The 24,617-nt window shown below is 50.6% G+C and overlaps 1 protein-coding gene and 2 long non-coding RNA genes across 3 annotated transcripts in view; 2 read left to right on the forward strand and 1 right to left on the reverse strand.

Annotated features, from left to right (window-relative positions):
- Window positions 1-427: 427 nt before the first annotated feature.
- Window positions 428-24,617, reverse strand: part of LOC146421112 (uncharacterized) — a 382,384-nt gene continuing 358,194 nt past the window's right edge. The window contains exons 12-13 of the mRNA XM_085047575.1: window positions 848-1,371; window positions 428-706 (exon numbers count right to left, since the gene is read on the reverse strand). Of these exons, the coding sequence (XP_084903701.1) occupies window positions 532-706; window positions 848-1,371 (699 nt within the window). The 3' untranslated portion in view covers window positions 428-531. The remainder of the gene's footprint in view (window positions 707-847; window positions 1,372-24,617) is intronic.
- On the forward strand, window positions 13,008-15,805 carry LOC146421113 (uncharacterized). Its single transcript, XR_014848800.1, has 3 exons — window positions 13,008-13,536; window positions 14,471-14,773; window positions 15,622-15,805. It is a non-coding gene; the product is annotated as an uncharacterized LOC146421113 (long non-coding RNA).
- Window positions 18,751-19,852, forward strand: LOC146421114 (uncharacterized). Its single transcript, XR_014848772.1, has 3 exons — window positions 18,751-19,123; window positions 19,516-19,633; window positions 19,798-19,852. It is a non-coding gene; the product is annotated as an uncharacterized LOC146421114 (long non-coding RNA).

A 24,617-nucleotide genomic window follows, 5' to 3' on the forward strand; every position in this document is an offset into this window, starting at 1 on the left:
GTATCTGCAGTCTGTTCTCACATAATCAGGGTTCTTCCTGATGACTCCCTTATTCTTTTCTCATAACACTTCTGACTCCCTATCTTATCTCATAACATTCTTCTCACAGCCTAGAAACACACAGCTGTGTTCCCAGGTTTTAGCTTCTCATGACACTTTACTAGGATTTTTACTGAGGCCTGCCTATGCTGAGGCTTTGTTCAGGCCTACTCAACTAACACAATTTTTGCTGGAAAACTGTGTTTTTGGGCAGGGATTTTTGGGCAGGGATTGAGCCATTTTGGGGTAAGATTGAGTACATTCCAGTGGAATTGGGTAGTTTTGAGATAATGGATGAACCCTCTTGGCTTTTCAAAAACAAAATTCTGGAAGAAACTGTACCAAATACCCCAGAAGCACCAAATCATCCAGAATAGCTCCTGAACACCAAACACCCCTCCAAAATAGCAGAAAAACCATGAGGCTTTAGGTAATAAGGCTGGAGCAGAAGACAAAGCTCTTCCTGCAGCTGGGGCTTGTGCAGGGCTTCTCTTACTGGTGGCTCCGTTGGTGGCTCCGTTGGTGTTGGGTCAAGCCAGAGCTCTGGGTGAAGCTCTTCCCACACTCGGGACACTCATAGGGCCTCTCCCCAGTGTGGATCCTCTGGTGGATGATCAGGTGAGAGCTCTGGCTGAAGCTCTTCCCACATTCCCCACACTCATAGGGTCTCTCCCCGGTGTGGATGCGCCGGTGGGTGATGAGGGTGGAGTTGTGCTTGAAGCCCTCCCTGCAGTCAGGGCAGCGGAAAGGCCTCTCCTCTGAGTGAATCAGCTGGTGCAGGAGGAGAGCTGAGCTGCTCTGGAAGGGCCTCTCCTCTGTGTGAATCCGTTGGTGCAGGAGGAGATTGGAGCTGGTCTGAAACCTTTTCCCACACTCGGGACACTTGTAGGGCCTCTCCTCTGTGTGAATCTGCTGGTGCTTGAGGAGATCTGAGCTGGTCTGAAACCTCTTCCCACACTCGGAACACTCATAGGGCCTCTCCCCAGTGTGGATCCTCTTGTGACGGATCAGGTCAGAGCTCATGCTAAAGCTCTTCCCACACTGGGGACACTCATAGGGTCTCTCCCCGGTGTGGATCCGATGGTGCCTGATGAGGTGGGAGTTGTACTTGAAGCCTTTCCTGCACTCAGGGCAGCGGAAGGGCCTCTCCTCTGTGTGAATCCTCTGATGACTGAGGAGATTGGAGCTGGTCTGAAACCTCTTCCCACACTCGGGACACTCGTAGGGCCTCTCTCCGGTGTGGATCCTCTTGTGACGGATCAGGTGGGAGCTCTCGCTGAAGCTCTTCCCACATTCCACACACTCGTAGGGTCTCTCCCCGGTGTGGATCCGATGGTGGTCCATAAGCTTGGAGATCTTGCTGAAGCTCTTCCCACATTCCCCACACTCGTAGGGCTTCTTGGTCTCATGAAGTTTCTCAGGAATCTCCAGCTCCGAACTCTGGCTGAAGCTCTTGCCAACTTCCTGGCACAGGGTGGGTCTTTGCCCTTCAGAGCACCCTGGGCTGGGTTTGCAGCCCCTCCTTGTGCAGCATCTCTGGGGCTTTTCCTCGTGGTTGGATTCCTGGGTCACGGAGCTGCTCAAAATGGCCTCTTCCATGAGGTTCTGCTGCAATGATTTCTCCTCCCTGGTCTCTGCCTTCAGCTCATTGCCTGGGGCAGAAAGGACAAGGAGAGGATTTGGGATTCATCTCTGTGCCAGAGGGAAGGGGAAGAACATCCCCCCAACCCATCCCCAGCAGAACAGAGTCAGCAGCAGGGTTGTCCTGCAGCCAAGGGCGATGCTGGGCTGGGAGATGGAGAAGAGAGCAGAAAAGGGGCAGTGACTTCCTCCTCACCTGCCTGGCTGTCCCTGGGCATCTTCCTCTTCCTCACAGCCTTCTCCTCCATCCAGCCAAGTTCTGGGAGTGGGAAATCCTGGTTTAGGGGAAAACAAGTGTGACTTATTTTACCTTGTGTTTGAAGGTCACCCTTTCCGATTGCATCTCTAGAAGTCATTGTGCATCTGAGGTCCATAAAACCCTCCAGATCACAACAATTCAGCACCAAAAACACTCCTAGCAATTCCCTGTCTCTGGTCTGTCCACTTTGGGGTTCTGGGCCTCCCCACTGTCAGGGCTGCAGGGGTCCCATGTATAATGGGGGTCCCCACTCTCCAGCATCCCCACTCTCCCCAGACTGCCAGGGGTCCCAGGAATCCCAGGGGTTCCCCCCTCTCCAGATTCCCCACTCTGGGGGTCTCCTCTCTCTGGAGTCCTGCTTAGGGAAGCCTGGGGTTTTGGGGGTCCCAGGGATCCTCTCTCCCATCTCTCTCTCCAGGCTGCCAGGGCTCTTGGTGGTCCCCCCTCTGGGGGTCCCCATTTGTCAGAGACTGAAATAGCTCATGCCTCAAACATTGATATAAAGTTTTGCTCATTAGAACAAAAACTGTATAAAGAAGCTACAATCAAAGAAGCCTCCCTGAAGATACCTGACTGGGACTTTGGACTGAAAGTCAAACTGCTGAGATTAGATAAAGGGAAACCTATTGTTCAGTCATCTCAGGCTGAGGGAAAGGAATGCATCCACAAAGGCCAAAGCCACCAGCTGCTCTGAGAATCATCCCTGGCTGACTTTGGAGTGAGGGCAGAGCACAGCTCACAGAAGCCAGGTTTCTGTGAGCACAGCTCACCTCCAGCCGAGGTGGAGGAGGTTGGGGGTGCATGGTGTAACCTCTGGTCAGAGGCAATAAACACACATCCTCCGTTACACAAACTGTCCAGCTGTGGAACCCCCAACCCCACAAGCCACATCCACGGGACTTTCACGTGAGAGGCAGCTGAGGGGGAGTCACAATCCATCACAGACCCCCAAATGCTAGGCCTTGCACCACAGGAGTGCAGGTGATGCAAGCAGAGTCTGCTGCTAGAGACTGCCCCCTGCCCCGGGGGGACAAGCCTGGACATTGCCACCTGGCCTGAGTCCATATTAACCCATGGCATTCTGTGCTTTCGGGGGACCATCACCACCGAGAAGAGCAGCTGGAGAGGATCAATGCAACAATGTTGTGATCCACGGATGGTGATATTTTCTTTCTCCCTCTTTCTGTCCCCCCACCTCTTTTCCTACTTCTCTTTTCCTCCCTCTCTCTCTCATATTTACTATCAAATAAAACTCATACTATTGACTGGCATATGGTCTCGTTTGCACCTTAATTCAGGCAGAGCTATTTCCAAAGAACCTTAATATTTGGATCACAACACCAGGTCTACCTGTTAAAGTGAATGGGGCGTTTAGGGCATCAGGTCTACCGACTATAAACCAGTATAAACCAGTCAATCCCAGTTTAAATAAGGAAAAACACATGGGTGGGTGGCACCCCCTGCTGTGCAGTGAAATCCCAGTTTAAACCAGTAGAAAGAAACCAGTTCAAAGAAGTATAAACCAATATGAATCACTATAGTCCCAGGAAATCCCAGTTCCCTCCCAGTATAAACCAGTAAGCCTCCCACAGACTTCCCAGTCCATCCCAGGAACTCCCAGTGACCTCCCAGTATGGCCCAGTGACCCTCCCAGTTCAAACCAGAAACTCCCAGTCCCTCCCAGTACCAAACCAGTTCCCTCCCAGTATAAACCAGTAACCCCAAATCCCCATTTTTCTTTTCCCTCCCTTTAAACCCCATTAACTCCCTCCCAGTCCCTCCCAGTTTGTCCCAGTCCATCCCAGTCCATTCCCAGTCCCTCCCAGTATGTCCCAGTATATCCCAGTACCCCCAGTAAGGTGCCCATGGCCTCCTGGTAGTGCCTCAGTTTCTCCTCGCGCTGTCAGCACCACGCAGCATCAGGGGGGCGGAGCTTGAGCTGGCTGTGCTGGGAGAGGAACTGGGAGCACTGGGAGGGGATTGGGGAAAACTGGGAGGGACTGGGCAGTTACTGGTTGGCACTGGGATGCACTGGGATGGAACTGAGAGGGATTGGGATAAACTGGGAGCACTGGAAAGTTACTGGGCAGTTACTGGTGGGCACTGGGAGGGACTGGGAGGGGATTGGGATAAACTGGGAGGGAGCTGGGACAGACTGGGAAGGACTGGGAGATTACTGGTTGGACTGGGAGGATACTAGGAAGAACTGGGAGCTTACTGGGATGGAACTGGGATCTTACTGGGCAGTTACTGGTGTGCACTGGGAGCACTGGGAGTGAACTGGGAGGTTACTGGGATGGACTGGGAGGGACTGGGAATTGGTTTGTGGGTACTGGGAATGAACTGGGATGTACTGGGAAGTTACTGGTTGGCATTGGGAGGATACTGGGAATGGACTGGGATGTACTGGGAGGGACTGGGAAATTACTAGGCAGTTACTGGCTGGCACTGGGAGGGATTGGGAAGTTACTGGTGAGCACTGGGAGAGAACTGGGATGGGATTGGAATAAACTGGGATGGACTGGGAAGTTCCTGGGCAGTTACTGGTGGGCACTGGGAGGAACTGGGAGGGCGCTGAGGGATACTGGGAGCACTGGGATGTTACTTGGAGACACTGGGAGGGACTGGTGGCAACTGGGATGTACTGGGAAATGGTTTGTGGGCACTGGAAGGGACTGGGAGGGGACTGGGATGACACTGGGATATACTGGGAGGTTACTGGGAAGGCACTGGTGGAAACTGAGATGGACTGGGAAGGGGTTTGAGGGCACTGGGAGGGAACTGGGATGGACTGGGAGTACTGGGGTGAACTGAGAAGGGATTTGTGGGGACTGGGAGGAACTGGGATGCACTGGGAGGGAACTGGGATAAACTGGGAGGGGGTTAGGATAAACTGGGAGCACTGGGAAGTTACTGGGCAGTTACTGGTGGGCACTGAGAAGGACTGGGATAAACTGGGAGAGATTGTGAGGGACTGGGAGGGGATTGGGACAAACTGGGATAAACTGGGAGAGACTGGGAAAGAACTGGGAACTTACTGGGCAGCTACTGGTTGGCACTGGGAGGGAACTGGGATGTGATGGGATTTGGATAAACTGGGAGTACTGGGACAGACTGGGAAGGACTGGGAGGTTACTGGGAGATTACTGGGAGGTTACTGGGAGGGACTTGGAAGTTACTGGGCAGTCACTGGTGGGAACTGGGAGCTACTGGGGAGTGAACTGGGATGTACTGGGATGCACTGGGAGGGAACTGGGATGTACTGGGAGGGAACTGGGATGTGAGTGGGAGTGGATTGGGATAAACTAGGAGTGACTGGGAAGTTACTGGGCAGTTACTGGTTGGCACTGGGAGGCATTGGGATGAACTGGGATGTACTTGGAGGAGATTGAGAGGGACTGGGAAGGAACTGGGAGGGGACTGGGAAGTTACTGGTGTGCACTGGGAGGGCACTGGGAAGGACTGGGAGGTTACTGGGATGGACTGGGAAGGTACTGGGCAGTTACTGGTGTGCACTGGGAGGACACTGGGAAGGTCTGGGAGGTTACTGGGATGTGACTGGGAAGGACTGGGAATTGGTTTGTGGGCATTGGGGGTACTGGGAAGGAACTGGGATGTACTGGGAAGTTACTGGTCAGCACTGGGGGATACTGGGAAGGACTCAGAGGTTACTGGGATGTGATTGGGAGGGACTGGGCAGTTACTGGTGGGCACTGGGAGCTACTGGGAGTGGACTAGGATGTACTGGGAGGGGGCTGGGATACACTAGGAGGGACTGGGAAGTTACTGGGAGGTGACAGATGATACTGGGATATACTGGGAGGTTACTGGAAGGGCAGTGGGATATACTGGGAAGTGACTGGGAGGGTACTGGTAGCAACTGGGATGTACTGGGAAGAGGTTTGGGGGCACTGGGATGGACTGGGAAGTTACTGGGAGGGCACTAGGGGCTTACTGGGAGCACTGGGATGGACTGGGAGGGACTGGGATGCACTGGGAGCTCACTGGGATGCACTGGGAGGTCACTGGGATGCACTGGGAGGTAACTGGGAGGTCACTGGGATGCACTGGGAGGTAACTGGGATGCACTGGGATGCACTGGGAGGTCACTGGGATGCACTGGGAGGTCACTGGGATGCACTGGGATGCACTGGGAGGTCACTGGGATGCACTGGGAGGTCACTGGGATGCGCTGGGAGGTCACTGGGATGCACTGGGAGGTAACTGGGATGCACTGGGAGGTCACTGGGATGCACTGGGATGCACTGGGAGGTCACTGGGATGCACTGGGATGCACTGGGATGCACTGGGAGGTCACTGGGATGCACTGGGAGGTCACTGGGATGCACTGGGAGGTCACTGGGATGCACTGGGATGCACTGGGAGATAACTGGGATGCACTGGGAGGTCACTGGGATGCACTGGGAGGTCACTGGGATGCACTGGGAGCACTGGGAGGTGGGGGGGATGTCCCAGGCCCGGCCTGTTCCATTCCCGCCGATGGGGGGGAGCAGCCATTCCCTCACCATTTCCTCTGCCGGGCGCGGGGCGATCCGGGACCTGCGGGCGGCACGGCGGCTCAGGACGATCCCGGCCCCTCCCGCGGCTCTCCCGGGGCTCTCCCGGGGCTCTCCCGGCCCATCCCGGTCCCGCTGCGATCCCCCCGCCCCTCCCAATCCCGGGACTCACCGGAGCGGCGGCGGCTGAGGGCGGCGCGGGGAATGCCGGGAATGGCGCCGCCGCTGTGCTTTACGGCGGTGTGGCGGGAGGGCTTGCGACGCGGCGGCGGCGCGCTTTACGGCGGTGTGGCGGGCTCTGTCAGCGGGGTGTTCGGGAAGGGAAAACATCTGGAAAACACCTGGAAAACACCTGGAAACGCCCGGGAAAAGCGGATTTCGACCGATTTCGATAAAGCCAAGGGATGGAGACGAAACTCCAGAGGATCCAAGGGGCCATTCCTGGCGGAATTGGGATTTTTTTCCTCTAAATTAGTTTTTTTCTCCTGGAAATTCGGTTTTTTTCTCCTGGCAATTTGGTTTCCTTTGAAATTTTCTTGTTTCTCCCGGGAATTTTTGGCTGTTCCATTTAAACTAATGGAACTAATTTTTTGACAATAATTTGAACTAATTTTAACTAATTGTAACTAATTTTTTGACAATGCCATTTAAACTAATGCAACTCGAATTCATACAATAAAATACAGTTTAACACAATACAAGTTTAAATTCATACCATTTAAAACTATTACAAGTAAAGACAAATGAATGCAACCTGAATAATTTAAATTCATACAATTTAAAGTTAATGCAATTAAACAATATTTAATACCACTTAAATTTAAACTAACACAAGTTAAACGTTCACAGTTAAATACAATTGAATCCCAAATCCTGGGAAATCATGGATTGGCCAAATAATGGGAAATCGTGGATTGTCCAAATCACGGGAAATCATGGATTGAACAAATCATGGATTCGCAAAATCGTGGGAAATCATGGATTGACCAAATAATGGGAAATCATGGAATGGCCAAATCGAGTAAAAACATTGATTGACCAAATCATGGGAAATAATCGACTGGGGAAATAGTGGGAAATCCTGGATTGACCAAATCATGGGACATCTTGGATTGGCCAAATTGGGGGAAATCATGGGAAATCATGGTTTGGCCAAATCATGGGAAATCAAGAACTGACCAAATCCTGGGAAATCATGGATTGACCAAATAATGGGAAATTGTGGATTGACCAAATCATGGATTGGCCAAATCATGGGAAATCCTGGGAAAACATGGATTGGCCAAATATTGGGAAATCATGGACTGGCCAAATCATGGGAAATTACATATTGATCAAATCATGGGAAATCATGGGAAAACATGCATTGGCCAAATCGTGGGAAATCATGGGAAATCATGGATTGAACAAATCATGGGAAATCATGGGAAATCAGGGATTGGTGAAATCCTGGGAAATCACGGATTGGCCAAATCATGGGAAATCATGGTTTGGTCAAATCGTGCGAAATCATGGATTGAAGAAATAATGGGAAATCATGGATTAGCCAAATCGTGGGAAATCATGGGAAAACATGGATTGGTCAAATCATGGGAAATCAGGGAATGGCCAAATATTGGGAAATCATGGGAAAGGCCAAATATTGGGAAATCATGGGAAATCATGAATTGGCAAAATCATGGATTGGCAAAATCATGGGAAATAATGGATTGGTCAAATAATAGGAAATCATGGATTGGCCAAATCATGGGAAATCATGGGAAATCATGGGAAATCATGGGAAATCATGGGAAATCAGGGATGGGTGAAATCCTGGGAAATCATGGATTGGCCAAATCGTGGGAAATCATGGATTGAAGAAATCATGGGAAATCATGAATTAGACAAATTGTGGGAAATCATGGGAAATCATGGATTGGCCAAATATTGGGAAATCCTGGGAAATCATGGATTGGTCAAATCATAAAAAATCATGGATTGGTCAAATCATGGGAAATCGTAGATTGGCCAGACTGGGAGAAATCATGGATTGGCCAAATATTGGGAAATCCTGGAATGACCAAATAATGGAAATTCCTGGGAAATCATGGATTAGCCAAATCGGGAGAAATCATGGAGTGACTAAATCATGGGACATCCTGGGAAATCATGGATTGGCCAAATCATGGGAAATGAAGAACTGACCAAATCCTGGGAAATCATGGATTGACCAAATAATGGGAAATCGTGGATTGACCAAATTGTGGATTGGTCAAATCATGGGAAAACATGGGAAATCATGGATTGGCCAAATATTGGGAAATTCTGGGAAATCGTGAATTGGCTAAATCATGCATTGGCTAAATCATGGATTGGTCAAATCATGGGAAATGCTGGGAAATCCTGGACTTGCCAAATCCTGGGAAATCATAGATTGGCCAAATCGTGGGAAATCATGGACTGACTAAATACAGGGAAATCATGGATTAGTCAAATCATGGGAAATCATGGATTGAACAAATCATGGGAAATCATGGGAAATCATGGATTGAACAAATCATGGGAAATCATGGGAAATCATGGGAAATCATGGGAAATCATGGATTGAACAAATCATGGGAAATCATGGGAAATCATGGGAAATCATGGGAAATCCTGGATTGGTCAAATCATGGGAAATCATGGTTTGGCCAAATCATGGGAAATCATGGGAAATCCTGGATTGGTGAAATAATGGGAAATCATGCGGTGACTAAATCATGGGAAATCCGCGGAAATAATGGATTGGTCAAATTGTGAGAAATCTTGGATTGGCCAAATCGAGTAAAAACATTGATTGGCCAAATCATGGCAAATCATGGATTGACCAAATCATGGGAAATCTTGGGAAATCATGGATTGCCAGGCTTCTGGCAACAGGTCAGGGTAGCAGCACCCCAAGACTCGGTCCCTTGGTGGACCAATATTTGGCCAATTAGTCTAATATGATTTAAAATACCATTTATTAGATGCAGAAAATAACGAACATACAAACCTAGAACAGATTGACATGCACACGCAAAAAAAGGCATAATTGCAAAACTATAACAGCTAAAATGCAATTATGGGGTAAATGCTTGCAAAAACTATAAAAATAGCTAAAATGCAAGTTAAGAAAGGTACCTATAAACTAGGCTAAATAATACAATTTAGGAAACCAATCATCTTACCAAAATCTGAAACCTTGACACCTTGAAAGAAAACCAGAAGGAAAAAAACCCCAAAGATCACTCACTGTTTTCTGCAGGGACACAACAGTTCAGAGCCTGCAATATTTCTTTCTCTTGAGGAAGAAAATGCTTCTGAGAACTGGCATGGGTGAGTTTACAGAATTATATATATATATCTGCTCATTAACCAAGTATTAATACCATTATGATCTATGTATCTACTCACTGCTGGAACAGGTATTTACCTTTCCACATTCAGAATAATCCAGACAAGGCCACATCTGGCCTTGCATGGGGCTGAAGGATCCAAAACAACTCCCTTGGTTCCTCCCTGAGGAACCTTGAGGTTTTTCTCCTTGAGGTTTTTTACCCCTCCTCTCTCCAGGGGAGAAAACCAAGAGGAGAGTGAAGTCAGATGTCCCCACACTACAAGTTCTGTCAGGTTGGTCGTTCAGCACTATCACAGCCGGGCTGCTCTCACAGTGCACTCGGAAGCCTCGTGGCCAGCAAAGGTGGAGGCACTGCAGCATTTCCCAGGTACAGCCGTGGCTCTGCAGGGCTTTGCTGGGACAGCTTCCCCCAGCTGATGTGCAGGTCTGGATGAGGGGAAAGGATTTGGGTATCTGGTGATGGCTTCCTTCATCACTAGAGGCAACCTCATGTAGTAATGATGAGGTGCATTGCTTACCTTATCCATTTCTGATTGTTTTTCATTTTTGCATTATAGTAAATGACATTATTACCTCAGCTGGTTTCTGCACCTGTGTCTCCCACCCACCATCATATCAAATGCACTGCCAGTTGAGCACAAGACCTGAGAGTCGTCCCACCTTTTCTTTTGAAAGAGGAGAAAATCGCTGATGTGCACAAAAAGAAACAACCCTTCTCACACCTCCCTCCTGGGGTTCCCTGCAGCATGACCCAGGCAGGGGCTGCTGCTCCTGTCTGAAACCTCCCCTGCTGCCTCTCTGCCAGCCCATCTCTGGGAGAACACTCCCGATGGCCACCTCCTCAAACAAAATTGCCACTTTCCAACTTCCTCTTCTGCAGGCAGGTGAGAAAAGTATCCACTCCCAGCTCCTTGCTCCTAGAGGAAAACAAATGTTTTCAGCAGCAACAACCCTGAAATATCAACCTCCTTCCTTAACCCGGACACTGGGAGCTCACACAAAGAGCCCTTTTGTCCAAGGATATCCACAGAAGACCCTGAGGATGGAGCAGTTTGAAACACAACTCCTTCCAAGTTTAAACCTTCCTTGATCAAATGAATGCACACAAACCTACCCCAAATGGAAAGTGGGGCAGAAAGAGAAACTCCTCTCTCACAACAGCAAACTCTGGGCTTCCTTCTGTTCCAGCTGGAGAGAGAAGGCCATGGGATACTCCTGAGTTTGGGAAGGAATCCTGGGAAATGGCCTGATTTGGGAGGGCAGCAGAGGGAAGTTCACCAAAGAGAAGGAAAAGATTCTCTGCAAGCAAAACATTTTGGCAATATTTGGGAAGGAAAAGAAAGTAAAAAATTTTTGAAGCATCTGAAAAAGTTCCCAGATGGAAATTTCTGCCCTCACAGAACAATCCCTCAGTCTCCTTGGTCTCTCAGGAAGCTCATGAATGAACCTGCAAGGCTTGGATATACATCCCTGGTGTCTATCTGCCAGAGCAAAACAGCTGCCCAACAAGACTTCAAGTGAGCACAGGACAAACCTTCCCCCTCCACCTCCCAACACCAACTCAGAGGAGTCTCTTTCCATCGCAAGATGTACTCTGTGAGCAGTCTGCATTGACTAGACTTGGCTGCAGGAGGGGTTTTCACTGTTACTCTCCCCAGATGGGGGAAGACAGGAAGACAAGAAATGATTCCTGAGGAAAGAAAAAGGCACAGCCTCTTGTGGAGACACCAGCGTGAGCAGACTCCAACTGGAAGCCATTCATCCCTTGGCTAAAGCAACATCCATCCTAGGGGCAGCAGTTCAGCTTTGATGAGCATGCTGACAAAACTGCTGCCCCTTGCTGACAGGCAGGGATGAGGAGAAAGAACATGCCAGCTGGCTGGGAAAGAGGCAAAAAGAATGTCTTCAAGTGTCTCCTCTTCATCCTTTCGGCAGGCAAGACAGAGCAATGTCCTTTCCTTCTGTCACCACAGGTGACCCGGGGATGAGATGCAGCACGGGGAGAGAGGTCGCCACTGCTGCCAGCAGCCTCGCAAGGGGCTTTGCCCGCCCCGCCGAGCCCGGCCAGCGCCCCGGGAGCGAAACGGCCGCGCTGTGCCCGCGCTGTGCCCGCGCTGTGCCTCTCTGGCTCGTGTCGCTCGTCGCTCGTCCCCGCCAAGTCCTGCCCGCGCCGCGGCCGTTGCGCTGAGGCGTTGTTGCCCCAGTCGGTGAGCGGCGCCGCCATGCAGCAGCCCCCTCTGCCCTCGGGGCTCAGCGCCCGCACCTTCCCCGCCAAGCTGTGGCACCTGGTGAACAGCCCCCGCGTCCGCTCCGTGCGCTGGGACAGCCTGGCCCGGGGGCTGCTCGTCGAGCGCTCGCTCTTCGAGCGGGAGCTGCTCAGCCCGGCCGGCGCCCGCGGGCTGGGCGGCGAGGGGGCGGCGGCGGCCCCGGGCACCTTCAAAGCCACGCACTTCAGCAGCTTCGTGCGACAGCTCCACCTGTACGGCTTCCACAAGGTGGCGAGCGAGGGCGGCAGCTGGCTCCACTTCAGGAATCCAATCTTTCGCCGCGACCGCCCCGACCTCCTGCTCCGCATCGAGCGCCGGAGCAAGGCCAGCCGAGGAGGTGCGCCAAGGAGGTGCAGCAAGGAGGTGCGCAGCCGCCAGCGCAGCCGCTTGCAGCAGCTCCGCGGGGCCGGTAAGCCGGGCTGGCAGCGAGGGTGGCGCGGGCTTTGGCCGTGGGCACTGCCCGTGCTGGGGCTGCTCAGCGCAGCTGCCCCGGCTGGCCCAGGGGCTGGCTGTGCTTGGGCAAGGCAGCCGTGCCGTGCCGTGCCGTGCCGTGCCGTGCCGTGCCGTGCCGTGCCGTGCCGTGCCGTGCCCCCCGGGCTGCCGGGGGCTGCGGGACAGTCCCGCCGGGGCTGCGCTCACAGCAGCCTGGCCCGCTCGGCCTGCAGCTGGCCCAGCCCCGCGCCGTGGCTGCCGCTGCTCCTTGCCCGGCCACGGGCACGCTTGGGGAGCTCTCCGTGAGTGCGTGTGAGTGCCGAGGGCTCGATGGTGGCCAGGCCCAGCTGCAGGGAGCCTCCTGTCCCTTTGGAGCAGAGGGGGAGAGACCTGGCAGTTGGGATTCTGGCAGTTGCCTCCAGCCAAGGAACTGCCAGGGGGAAGTTTTCCCAGGCGGTTAAACGAATAGGCAAGAGCTAAACAGACAAGGAATTGGTTGTTGCAAAGCCACAGAACATGTGGGGATTTTTTTCTTCCTCGCCCTACTTGGGAGGATCTGAGCTTTTCTCTTTGCTGATAGAAAAGTACAGTTGCTGCCAAGAGAAACGAAGCCCAGGAGCAACAGTGACCCAATCTTCCCTTTGCTTCCTTTCTTCTTCCCTCATTGCTACTCAGCTCCCTTACGCCAGGACCTCAGAGCTGCCTCACCTGAGGATGCAGAGCTGCCTCCAGGCCCTTCCAGGCGACGACGTGCAGGTGATCAAGACTCTGAGGCTTCCCCAGCACCTGCCAAGAAATCAGTTCCCACCTCTGGAGTTCTGGGGGATTCATCAGAGGAATCCATCAGACGCAAATTCCATCTCAAGCGTCTCACCATTCCACTGGTCCGCATGGACCTAAAACACCACCCTGAGCTCATGGTTCGCCTGGTTCGCATTGACCATCCGAGCGTTTCCAGGGCCCTTCCAGAGAGCAGCAGCTGCACATCATCAGAGCAGCACCTGCCAGCCTACAGCCCATCAGGTAGGGAAAGAACTTCTACCCTTGCCTTTCCAACAGCTCCTGCCAAGTGACTGTTTGAAGTATTTTTTGGCAGTGCTCTGTCATGGGTAGATGTCAAGTGAGAATCAGGTAGAAAAGTATCAGGTTGACTAGGAAAAGGAACCTGGAAGGCAAAAGAATTCTCGGTCTGCTTTTCCTGTCCTTTCTTCCAATTTGGTGCATCTCTTGGGCATTTTCCACACAGTCTTTCTGCTGAGGTGCAACTGCGAGGAAACAAATCCTTGCTGACAAGTGGTCAGTGTTAGGTGAGCTCCCCTCTGTCTTTGAATGAAGCCAAACTGGGATGGTGATAGAATATCACAGATTTTTAAGACTGTGTGTTGTGCCCATCAGGCCGTGCCATTTCAATGAGCTGTGTGTCTGCAGAACAATTGCAGATGCAGAATATGGCCTGAGCCACAAGGTTGCTTTTTAGCATAAATATCACAGGTGAATTTCAGTGTTTGCCTGAAGATCTGGTCTAGTCAAGTATGAATCCACTCTGTGGTTGAGATGTGAATCTCATGTGTTGGGATGAGAAACTCAAGCAGCCAACTCCAAAAGCTAATGGGCATGTAGGAAAGGTTGTGATTATGAAGATTTTGTGTCCCTTTGGAGCAGAGGGGAAATGACCAGGCTGTTGGGTTTCTTGACTGTCCCTGCCAAGGAACTGCCAGGGGACAGTTGTACCAGATGGTTAAACGAATAGGTGAGACCTAAATAGACAAACAGGGAGTTGGTTGTTGCAAAGCCCCAGAACATGTGGAGATTTTTTTCTTCCTCACCCTACTTGGGAGGATCTGAGTTTTGCTCTTTGCTGAGTAAAGTACAGTTGCTGCCAAGGGAAACGAAGCCCAGGAGCAATAGTGACCCAATCTTCTGTTTCTCCCTTTCTTCTTCCCTCATTGCTACACAGCTCCCTCATGCCAAGACCTCAGTGCTGCCTCACCTGAGGATTCAGAGTTGTCTCCAGGCCCTTCCAGCACAAGTCCAGGTACTCAAGAGTCTGAGGCTTGCCGAGCATCTCCCAAGCAAGTGTTTGCCACCTCTGGATGTCAGGGGGATTTATTGGAGGAACCAGGCACACGCAAATTTAAATGCCAGCATGAGTTCGCCATTCTGCCAGTCCCCATTGACCATCTGAGCACTTCCAGGGCCCTTCCAGAGAGCAGCAGCTGCACATCTTCAGAGCAGCACTTGCCAGCCTTCAGCCCATCAGGTAGGGAAAGAATTTCCGCCCTTGCTTTACCAACAGCTCCTGCCAACAGACCATTTGAAGTAGTTTTCTGCCATGCTCTGTCATGGGTAGATGTCAAGTGAGAATCAGATGGAAATTGTTAAGTCGACCAGGAAGAGGGACCTTGAGAACAAAAACAATCTCTGTCTGGATTTCCTGTCCTTCCTCCAGATTTGGAGGATGTTCTAGAGGTTTTCCAGACAGCCTCTCTGTAGGGTAGAAAGACTGAGGCAAAAAACATTTGCCCACAACTGCTCAGTGTCTGGTGAGCTTCCCCCTTTCCTTGAATGAAGCCAAACTAGGACACTGATAGGATATTGCAGAGTTTCAAGATTGTCTCTCCTGCAAAGCATTTTATTGCATTTCAATGAGCTCTGTGTGTCCCCAGAACAGTTGCAGCTGCAGAATACAGCCTCAGCCACAAGGTTGCTTTTCTGCAATACAATCCCAGTTTAATTTTAGTCTGCATGTCTGCAGATCTGGACTCTTCCAAGAGGGATCTACTTTCTGTGCTTGGTTGTGATGAGAAATTCCAAAGCAACCCAATCCACAAGCTGATGGGGAGATGGAAAAGGCCGTGATTACAAAGTATTAGTGTGTGTGTGTGTAGATCAGTTTTACAGTCCATACTTTAACCAACATGCACATCAATTAGAATAAATACTTTTTACAAGGAAGAAATCAATCCTCCAATCCCCTGGGAAGTTGGAATACATTTCTGGCACTGAGTTTGCTGTGTGCTTCCTGTGGTGTTTGATCCAAGGCAGCAGTAGAGCTCTGTGTGCCAAGCTCTGTTCTGGAGCCTGACCCAAGTGTTTGGATTCTTGCAGCCACAGTGAGCAGTTCAGCCCCTGATGCTCCGACTGGCAGTGCTGGTTGTGCAGCATGGACAGCCTCCAGCTGGCCATGGAATGAGCCTGGGGAAGAGGAATTGCCACCACTGACTCTGGACCTGGTGCTTGAGACGCTGGAGGAGATGATTTCCCGCTCCCCACCTGAAAGGTCTCCCTTTGCTCAGGTAACTGCATTGGAAAGAGATGAAAAGGGCTGGACTGAGAGCTTTTGAAAGTTGTTGCATGGCTGAGAAGGAAAGGCTTCTTGAATTGAGCTGTGAATGGACAGGGAAAGATTTGCTTGGTAAAGCAAGATTTGCAAAGGAGGAGGGAAGGAAAAGGGGGCTCATCCTTAGTGAGGACGAGAGGTGTTGGCCAAGTTTGGGTGCTCCTTTCTCCTTTTCCTGGGAAGAATCCCTAGTGCAGGGGCATCATTCCTGGTGATGCTTTGCAGGTTCTAACAAGCTTAGCTTGGTGTGAAACAGGAGAGTGTTTGGAGAATTGCCCCTGAAGGCAAAGTGTCCTGCCCAGGGAGGGGCATGTGAGAGGAGCCTCTGTTAGCACCAGCTGTGGGCTCTGCCTCCTTTTGGTTGGAAGGCCAAGGCAGAGCAAGGGCTGGGCTGCAGCTGCTGCTGCTGTGTGAGCCCTGCTGTGTGTGTAGGCACTGCCAGAGCCGTGTGAGGGGATGTGCTGCAGCTGCAGCTTTCTGGTCCTCTCTGTAGCCTGCAGGCACATGTGTATCTCAGAAAACCTCAGCAAATTGGCAAACTGGCAAACTGGGCAGTCTTGGTCTCTGTGTTCCAGAGCTTTGTCATGTTCTTCTTGGACATCCCTGTGGGAAGAGATGTGTGTGTTCCCATCCAGTCCTGGCAAAGCTGCAGCCTGGATGAGGCTGTTGTGCTCAGGGCTGTGGAGGGAGGAGCACATCCCTGTGCCAGGAGCTGGCAGGACTGCTTCCTTAGTTCCCACGTCATGTGTTCAGTGTCACCCCACGTTCAACCTTGTCAGCTTTGGCAGCTTCTGGACTGGATTTGAGAAGTCAATCTTCTCCACTGCCTTTAGGGGCCAGACCTCCTTGTTAGGAGCAAGAGATGAAAGTGAGTGAGCCCTGGAGCCTTTAGGGAGCAGATGTGTTGGTTCTGAGGCCCTGTGAGTTGTGAATTGGAGGGAAGGACAATGTTGGTGCTGCACATGAAATGGTTAAGGACTCCTTGAAGCCCAGGGCCTTCTGCTGTGTTGAAGTGCAATTCAATCAGGGACCATTAGTCCTTGTGTTTGACAGATTCCCTCTTTGACTTAGGAATCCACTTTCTCTTAACTCTTGCCTCTTTCCAGACTTGCCTGAAATGTTCAGTGTCTGTATTGGCACAGGCATTTTTGCATATTGTTATACAGATTTGCCAAAGGATTTCTCTATTTCATTTAATATGCAGACCTGTAGCCTCCTCTAGATTTACTGTTGAGGGGAGGCATATTCAAGGCAGGGAATGGGATTTTTTGGAATTGTCCATGTTGTATTGCCAAGTGTGATGACCTCTTGTCTTCTGTAAACTCACCCAAGCCAGTTCTCAGAAGCATTTTCTTCCTCAAGAGAAAGAAATATTGCAGGCTCTGAACTACTGTGTCCCTGCAGAAAACAGTGAGTGATCTTTGGGTTTTCTTTCTTTCTGGTTTTCTTTTAAGGGGAGCACTGGTGTCGCCCCTGAGTCTTCAGGAGAGGAGCCTGAGAACAAGTCTGCAGCAGAGAGAGCTTTGCCTGGCACTGTGAGCCATGGGAGCAGTTCCCTGGAGCCCGAGGAGCTTGGTAAGGAGAGAGCCCACATTGGTTGGGAGAGGTCTGAGATGGCTGCTGTGAGCCTGCCTGTGGCAGGAAGGGAGATCAGAGGAGTTGAGTTCTTGTCTGCAGGCTTGGTGCTTCCTGGTGCCTTGAGTTCCAGCAGGGCACTGGCACAGCCTCCCCGGTGGAGCCCTGCCCTCCACGCTTCTCTGGCCGCACTGACCCTGAGTCCTGTGGTGTGGCAAGAGAGCAGTGAACAAAGCTGACCTTCTGGCACTTGTCACCAAGCTGGCTGTCCCAGTTTCCAGCTGAAGTCCGTGGATAGGTTTGCTGCAGGGTGGCAGTGCTCTGGAGGCAGTGCTGAGTGACTCTTGAAGTAACTGTGGAATATGTCAGCAAAATGTCAGAGTAGAAGGCTGAGCTTTGTGTCTGAAAGCATTAAATCAATGTAGTACAGGTCTGGTGATAGCTGTAGTGAGACACATTAAAAATACAGGTGGTAGAACCTCTGAGGCCAGACAAATCACAGAACACAAATGCAGTAGCTAAAAGCAAAATTTAATTTCCTCAGATTAGTGAGAACTAATAAGAGAGAGAGAGCACTTTGGATCTGCATTCTCAAGCAAGGCTGGTACAGCCTGCAGGCCTCGTAGGGAGCTCTTTCTCTGCCAGCTCTTCATCCCAGAGCTGCTGGTCGAGTTGGAGGAGCTGTTGCTCACTGCAGAGGGCACTTTTTAGATGCCAGGGACCAGTGCTGGTTTGTAACTCAGCTCACATCACCCATCAGCTTCAGCCATTTCAGTGAGGACCGAGGTGTCTCTGTGAGCACAGAGAAAGACCAAGGCTGGGTTCTTTGTGTGAGCTGGGACTGTGTGTGTTTCAAGCTCTCCTGGGTGCCATTTTCACTGTGGGTGCTGCAGCTTTATTGGGATACTCCAAAACTTGTGAAGTTCTGAAAACTTGGAAGGATCCCTCTTCTGTAAAGAGGAGGCCTCAAATTCCCACATGAGAGTCTGCCTTTCGGGCAATCTTTTACAATCTTTGACAGAACTACAATTCCTTCCAAAGGGAAATATTCATGAAGGCCAGATATTGACTCAGTGTTCTCTTTGTTTCCCAGACATCCATCTGATCTACCTCGCCAGGAGGGCTGCCCTGCGTAGGACACGGAGACCAAGGGAGAGCCAGTGAAGATCAGACAGGTGGGATCCCTCTGTATATATTATGTTTCTAGATTTTTACAATTACATTTTTATACCTATGTAGATTTTTTTCTAGAATTATAAAGTTGTGTTTATATGTGCTTACAGTTAAAAATCTGTATAGTTTGATTTAGATCCATTTACATAAATATAGTTATAGCTGTGATTGAATTTATATATCTGTAGTTACATTTATAGATTTTCATAGATACATTTATATGTAATTAGAGTAAGTTTTATATGCATATAGTTAAATTAAGGAATGTATATAGTTGGAGTTTTATTAATATTTAGGTACATGAATTAATATTTGTGTAGGCATAGGCTTACTTTTAACCTCTTTCCCTGCTCTGCTTTCTATTTCATCTTTTGCTTTTCCCCCCGTGTCCCCTCTGTCCCCTCTTCCCGTGCTGGGTCCGAGCTGGCGGCCGGCCCGGGCGGAGCAGCAGTTCCAGGTGTCCCCAGGTGTCCCTAGAGCAGTGAGAGCAGCTGGTGTCCCCTGAGGAGCTGCTGAAGGACGGTGAGACTGAGGGGCTGAGGGGGCTGAGGAGAGGTGACACTGAAGGGACAGTGAGCTTGAGGTGCTGGTGGGGCTGAGGGGACTGTGGGGCTGAGGGGTGTGGGGGAGGAAAGGGGAATGGTGGAGCTGTGGGTTCAGGGTGAGCTGCAGGGGATGGTGGGGGCTGAGGGGACAGGGAAGTGGCACAGGCTGAGGGGGGTGGCAGGTCTAAGGGGACTCGATGTGTCAGAATGGACTGTGGGGGTCTGAAGGAACTGGGGGGGGCTGTGGGTTTGCTGAGGGGATGGCAGGGCTGAGGGGATGGAGGGAGCCAGCAGGGAGCACAGAGGGGTCCAGGACTGTGGCTCTGCCAGGCCTTGGAACCAATTCCAGAGCCTCCGCTTTTTCCACAGCTGCCCTGAAAGTCCCTGAGAACATCCAGAGAGTGACAAGAGCCATCAGGGAGAAGCTGAAGGGCACCAGCAAGAGCAGTGAACAGGGAGCTGCTGCTGCTGCCCCCTGAAAGCCTGGGTGAGGCCACAAGGCCGGTGAGGCAGGCTGGGGCTGAGGCTCAGCCTGCTTTTTCTTTCTCACCCTGCTGGGGAGGCTCTGAGATTTTCTCTTCTCTCACACAAGTGCAGCTGCTGCCCAGGGAAATGTCCCGATATTGACTCAGTGTTCCCTTTGCTTCCCAGATGTTCATCTGCTATCCCTGTCTAGGAGGGCTGCACTGCATGGGAGGAAGAGACATGGGTGTGGAGATTAGGCGTCTGAAATCCCTTAAGGATATATTTATAGATTCATATAATTATATATGGATATTTAGATAGGTAGCTTGATGTTTGTATAGTTAGATTTCTATTTATTTATGTCTGGTTTTATTTTTATGTCTGTGCTAGATTTTCATAATGTAATATAATATAATATAATATAATATAATATAATATAATATAATACAATATAATATAATATAATACAATATAATATAATTTATATCTATGATGTAATAAATTAGTTTTGTTAAACTAAAATTGATATTTGAATATTATTTGATTGTGTGGTTTTAGAAATCTGTAATAAATTTAAATCTTTAACTTATTTTGATATTTGTGTATTTATGTATCAATTGTAACAATCTTCAATAAATTAGATTTTTTATCTGAAATAAGCATTAAGTTGTGTTTTTCAAAGCAATGAGCAGATGTAAACATGATGATGCTGGAGGGTTTTGGCAGTGAGTGAAGGGGACTGGGGGAAATTCTCCAGCCATGCCCAGCAGCTCCCCAGTCTCAGTCAGGCTGGGCAGTGAAACCGCAGATTTGGGATGGCAGCAGAGCCACACGCTGGGGAATAACTCGCTGCAAAGGCTGCTGAGCAAACGGGACTCCACTGAGCAGAGAGCTCCAAGCAGGAGCCACCCGGGGAGGAGAAATCATTCACAATGAAACAGAGAGAGGAAATGTGGCAAAACAGATGTGAGGATACTCTGGGAGTCTGATAAAATGCTCTAAATCAGTGCTGTCTAGGTACATCTTCAGCAAAAATAATTTGTTAAAAATGAAACACCTTCCATGAAATATGAATGACACTTTTCCCCTTGTTTTGGAAGTGCAACATGTCCTTATTCCTGAGAAGTTTTGCCCTTCAGCACCTCCCTCACAGTAAATAAAAAGCTTAAGTACTACCACTTGTCACCATGAATGAAAAGAGCCCTGCCCTGGTGACAGCGTTTGCAAAGTCTTCCCTCCTCCTGTCCCCACATCTCACAAACAGAACCATCCCCCCAGAACCATCAGGAGGAAGAGGCTGATGGGAAGCAGATCCTGCAGGTGGGGTCAGTGTTTGGGGTCAGGGCAAGGTCCTGCCCTGCACACCTGGCTCAGGTGTGACACTGCCCCGGGAAGGGAGCGGGACATTCCCATCCCCACGGATCAGGGCTGTGAGCAGCACTTGGAGCACAGACATGGAAATACTGGGAGGAACTGGGAGCACACTGAGGGTGTGAATTTTCCCCACCACCACCTTTCCAGGGCAGCCCTGGATCTGAGAAATGCTCATTAGGCCTCAGCCTTGGCCAACAGCCCCTGGGCTCAGCTCCTCTGCAGCTGATCACAAACACTGTCTGCTCCCAGGCACTGCTGCTGTCCAACCAGCTCCTGCTTTCTTTAGGAGCAGCCTTGGGAACTGCTTTTCTCCCCTCAGTGGCACAACATCCCTGTTCTCACAGTGTCAGAGAAAGCTGTTGATGCAAAGTGCAGCCAGGATGAAACATTGCTGTGACTAAAGCCCATCTTTTGGGGCCCTATCAACAGGGCTCCAAAAGGAGCCCCTTGGAGCTCTCCTGGAGCAGTGAGCTCCCTCTGAGTGGGGCCTCTCCGAGCCGGGAACTCTCCCGTTTGCTGCACTTGGGGCATCCCCGAACAACGAGGGACCCTGGGCCCATCCCCCCACTCCTCCAGGCTCAACCCTTCGCCTGCTGGGGAGATGCAAAAGCATCCGCAGTGAGCATTTCCCTGCCCTCCAGGGCAATTTCTGACAGCTCCCTGGCACTGCCTGTGTCTGTCTGTGTGCACACACGTGTGCCTGTGCTCTGGAAATGGGGGAGAAATGCTGCTCTGGGAGGTGTTGAAGTGCCTTGGATATCTGAGTGATTTAGGCCTGTAAGTGAGGTTCAGTCATAAGATATGAGCTAAGTGAAATGCTGCTAGGGGTTGTTCTTTTGCTAAGTTGTTAAGTTTAAGGTATAAGTTAAGGTTAATGTAGAAGTTAAGTTCTGTTAAGTTTGAGGCCAGTTAAGCTTTCAGGCCATATTCCTTTTATCCTTGCCCTCACTGTCCTTTTGTGTCACACACCCACCTAAACACACACACAGGGACAGTTCTTGGTTCATTTCTGGTTTGATTGCCTGGATTTCCTTGCTTTTGTTGTTGCTTTTTTCCCTAGGTGTGCCTGAACTGTCCAGTCAGGAGCAGAGTGACTCTTGCCAAGGAACTTTGTTGTGCTGTCGTACTTAATATTAAATCTGGTGTTTGCTGATCCCTTGCTGGGGATTTTTTAAGTGCTCTCAAGACCTTGTTCATAACAGGGTGAAGGAGCCCTGGGCCAGGCTCTCACCCTGGGGACACAGGGACACTGCCAGGGGGTCTCTGTCCCCTTGTCCCACCCCCCAGGGCCCTGTCCCCTCTGTCCCCGTGTCAGGCTCTGGGGGTCGATCTGGTGGAACATCCTCTGGGGGAGGCTGTGGCACTGGGGGGCAGGGGGGACCTGGGGGGACAGGGGACCCTGCTGTGCACGAGCAGCGTTGGACTTGTCTGGGGGAACTGTGAGGGGGGCTGGGGCAGAGTGACCTCCCCAGTGGCCTCACACAGCCACCCTTTGATGTCACACAGCCCTCCTGTGATGTCACACATACATCCTGTGATGTCACACTTCACCCTGTGTTTCCAGCCCCCTCAGTGATGTCACACAGCCTTTGCTATGATCACATAATTCTGCCCTGTGTTGTCACAGCCCATTCCATGATGTCACAACCTACTCTATGATGTCACACAGCTGTTCCATGTTTTCACAGCCCCCTTTGTGATGTCACATCACCACCCTGTGGTGTCACAAGTCCACTCTATGACCTCACAGCCTGCTGTGTGATGTCATTCAGCCACACTGTGATGCCACAGACCACTCTATGATGTCACATATCACACCCTGCTGTGGGCTGTCACAGCCTACTCTGTGGTGTCACAAGCCAGTCAGTAATGTCACACAGCCAACTCTGTGGTGTCATACAGCCACTCAATGATGTTACACAGCCCACTCTGTAACTGCACAGCTTGCTTATGTGATGAGGCCTCCAAACCCCATCTAGGGAGATTTTTGAGTCCTCTCCAAGGTTTTGAGAAAGGAAAAACATTGGTCAAAGTGCAAGGAAAATGGAGTGTCATTTTTTCCCAAAGTTTACAGTGACAGAAGAAAGGTCAATATGTTTAAACTAAACGAGAGTGGATTTAGATTTGTTATAAAGAAGGAACTTTTTACCATGAGATTGGCACAAAACATCAACTGTTTTTCCAGTGAAGTTGATGCCCCATCCCAGCAATTGTCCAAGGACAGGAGCTTTGTGCAACCTGACATAGTGAAACCCCTCCTCTCCCTAAGGATGGAATTCCTGTTGTGTTGGTTCTCTGATGTGCTGGGTGACCTCACAACACTCCTGGCCAGAATGTCAGCTGAGGGCCAAGCAGGCTGCTGCAGTGGCAGTGACCTCACAGCCATCACCATTGCAGCCATGTCCCCAGGGCCTGGCTCTCCCCTTTCCATGAGCTCCTGTTCTGTCAGCAATGGTCTCCTGAGTTCCAACGAGGCCCCACTGTGTCACAGTGTCCCCTTCATTCCATGACGTTCTGCAGTGTCACAATGCACTCCTGGGTTCCATGAGGCCCCACTGTGTCACAATGACCCCTTGGCTCCATGAGGTGCCACAGAGTCACAATGGTCTCCCTTCACCTATGAGGCCCTGCAGTGTCACTACTTTGGTCTCTGTGGTTCCATGTGGCCACAAAGTGTCACAATGATCTCTGTGATTCCATTGGGAACACAAAAGCTTTCCATTAACATTGAGCAACACTTGCTTAACACATTCTTGGGTACATCTGTTTGTATTCAAAAGAGGTGTTAAATGTGAGAATGGCACCAGCAACTTCCATCTGCAACTGAGATCAAGGGAAAGGACAGGGACAGAGAATTCTCCTTCAAGATACAGAGAATTCTGCTTACAGAGATCACTTCTGGTCACATTGTCCCTGGTAGAAAGGTGACATCATCAGAGGCAGCCTGTACTGAGCATGTGGTTCCTGAGTGGGGTTTGTTGTTTAGGAAACCTGCTCAGGCTTTTCCATTCTTTCCTCACAAACAGGAAAACTTCTCCTGGGCCTGTGTGCAGGCAGAGCCCTGAGGAGAGCAGGTGGGACACGGAGCAATGGGCTGGGACAGCCAGCTGCAGAGCTCAGGGGACAAGTTTGCGATGCAGGGAACAGGGATGTCAGTGCCAGGTGGGCAATGTCAGCCATGGTGAGGTTGGGGGTGAGGAGCAGGTTGTCCCAACAGGGTCAGCCCTCAAGGGGCTCATTCTTCTACATGCCCAGACCTCCTAAGGAGACATTCAGCATCAAAGTCACTTGGGGAATGCTTCTATCATGTCTTCTCGGAACGGAAAAATAAAAAAAATATTTCCTTGACGTTAAAGAAAAGTCATGGGTGCACTTTGAAAACTTCCTCCTTAAAAGAACACCAAACTGACTCCAATAGCTGTACAAGCCCTGAACACTTGAAGACGATGGAAGGCAGACAAAGAACTCCTGAGGGCTTTCTGTAGTTTAATGAACCCCAAGGTGGAGCTGAGTCTGTGACCCTCAGGGACTGAGAGAAGGTTGAAGAAGCTGCTCAAGGAGTCAGAAGCAAAACTCCAAGTCCCTTGGAGCATCATTGGGCGCCACTGAGGGCAGAGACTGCCAAAGGCTCC

The sequence above is a fragment of the Lichenostomus cassidix genome, unplaced genomic scaffold (assembly GCF_008360975.1).
Source record: "Lichenostomus cassidix isolate B80296 unplaced genomic scaffold, HeHo_3.0 HiC_scaffold_43, whole genome shotgun sequence".
NCBI lineage: Eukaryota > Metazoa > Chordata > Aves > Passeriformes > Meliphagidae > Lichenostomus > Lichenostomus cassidix.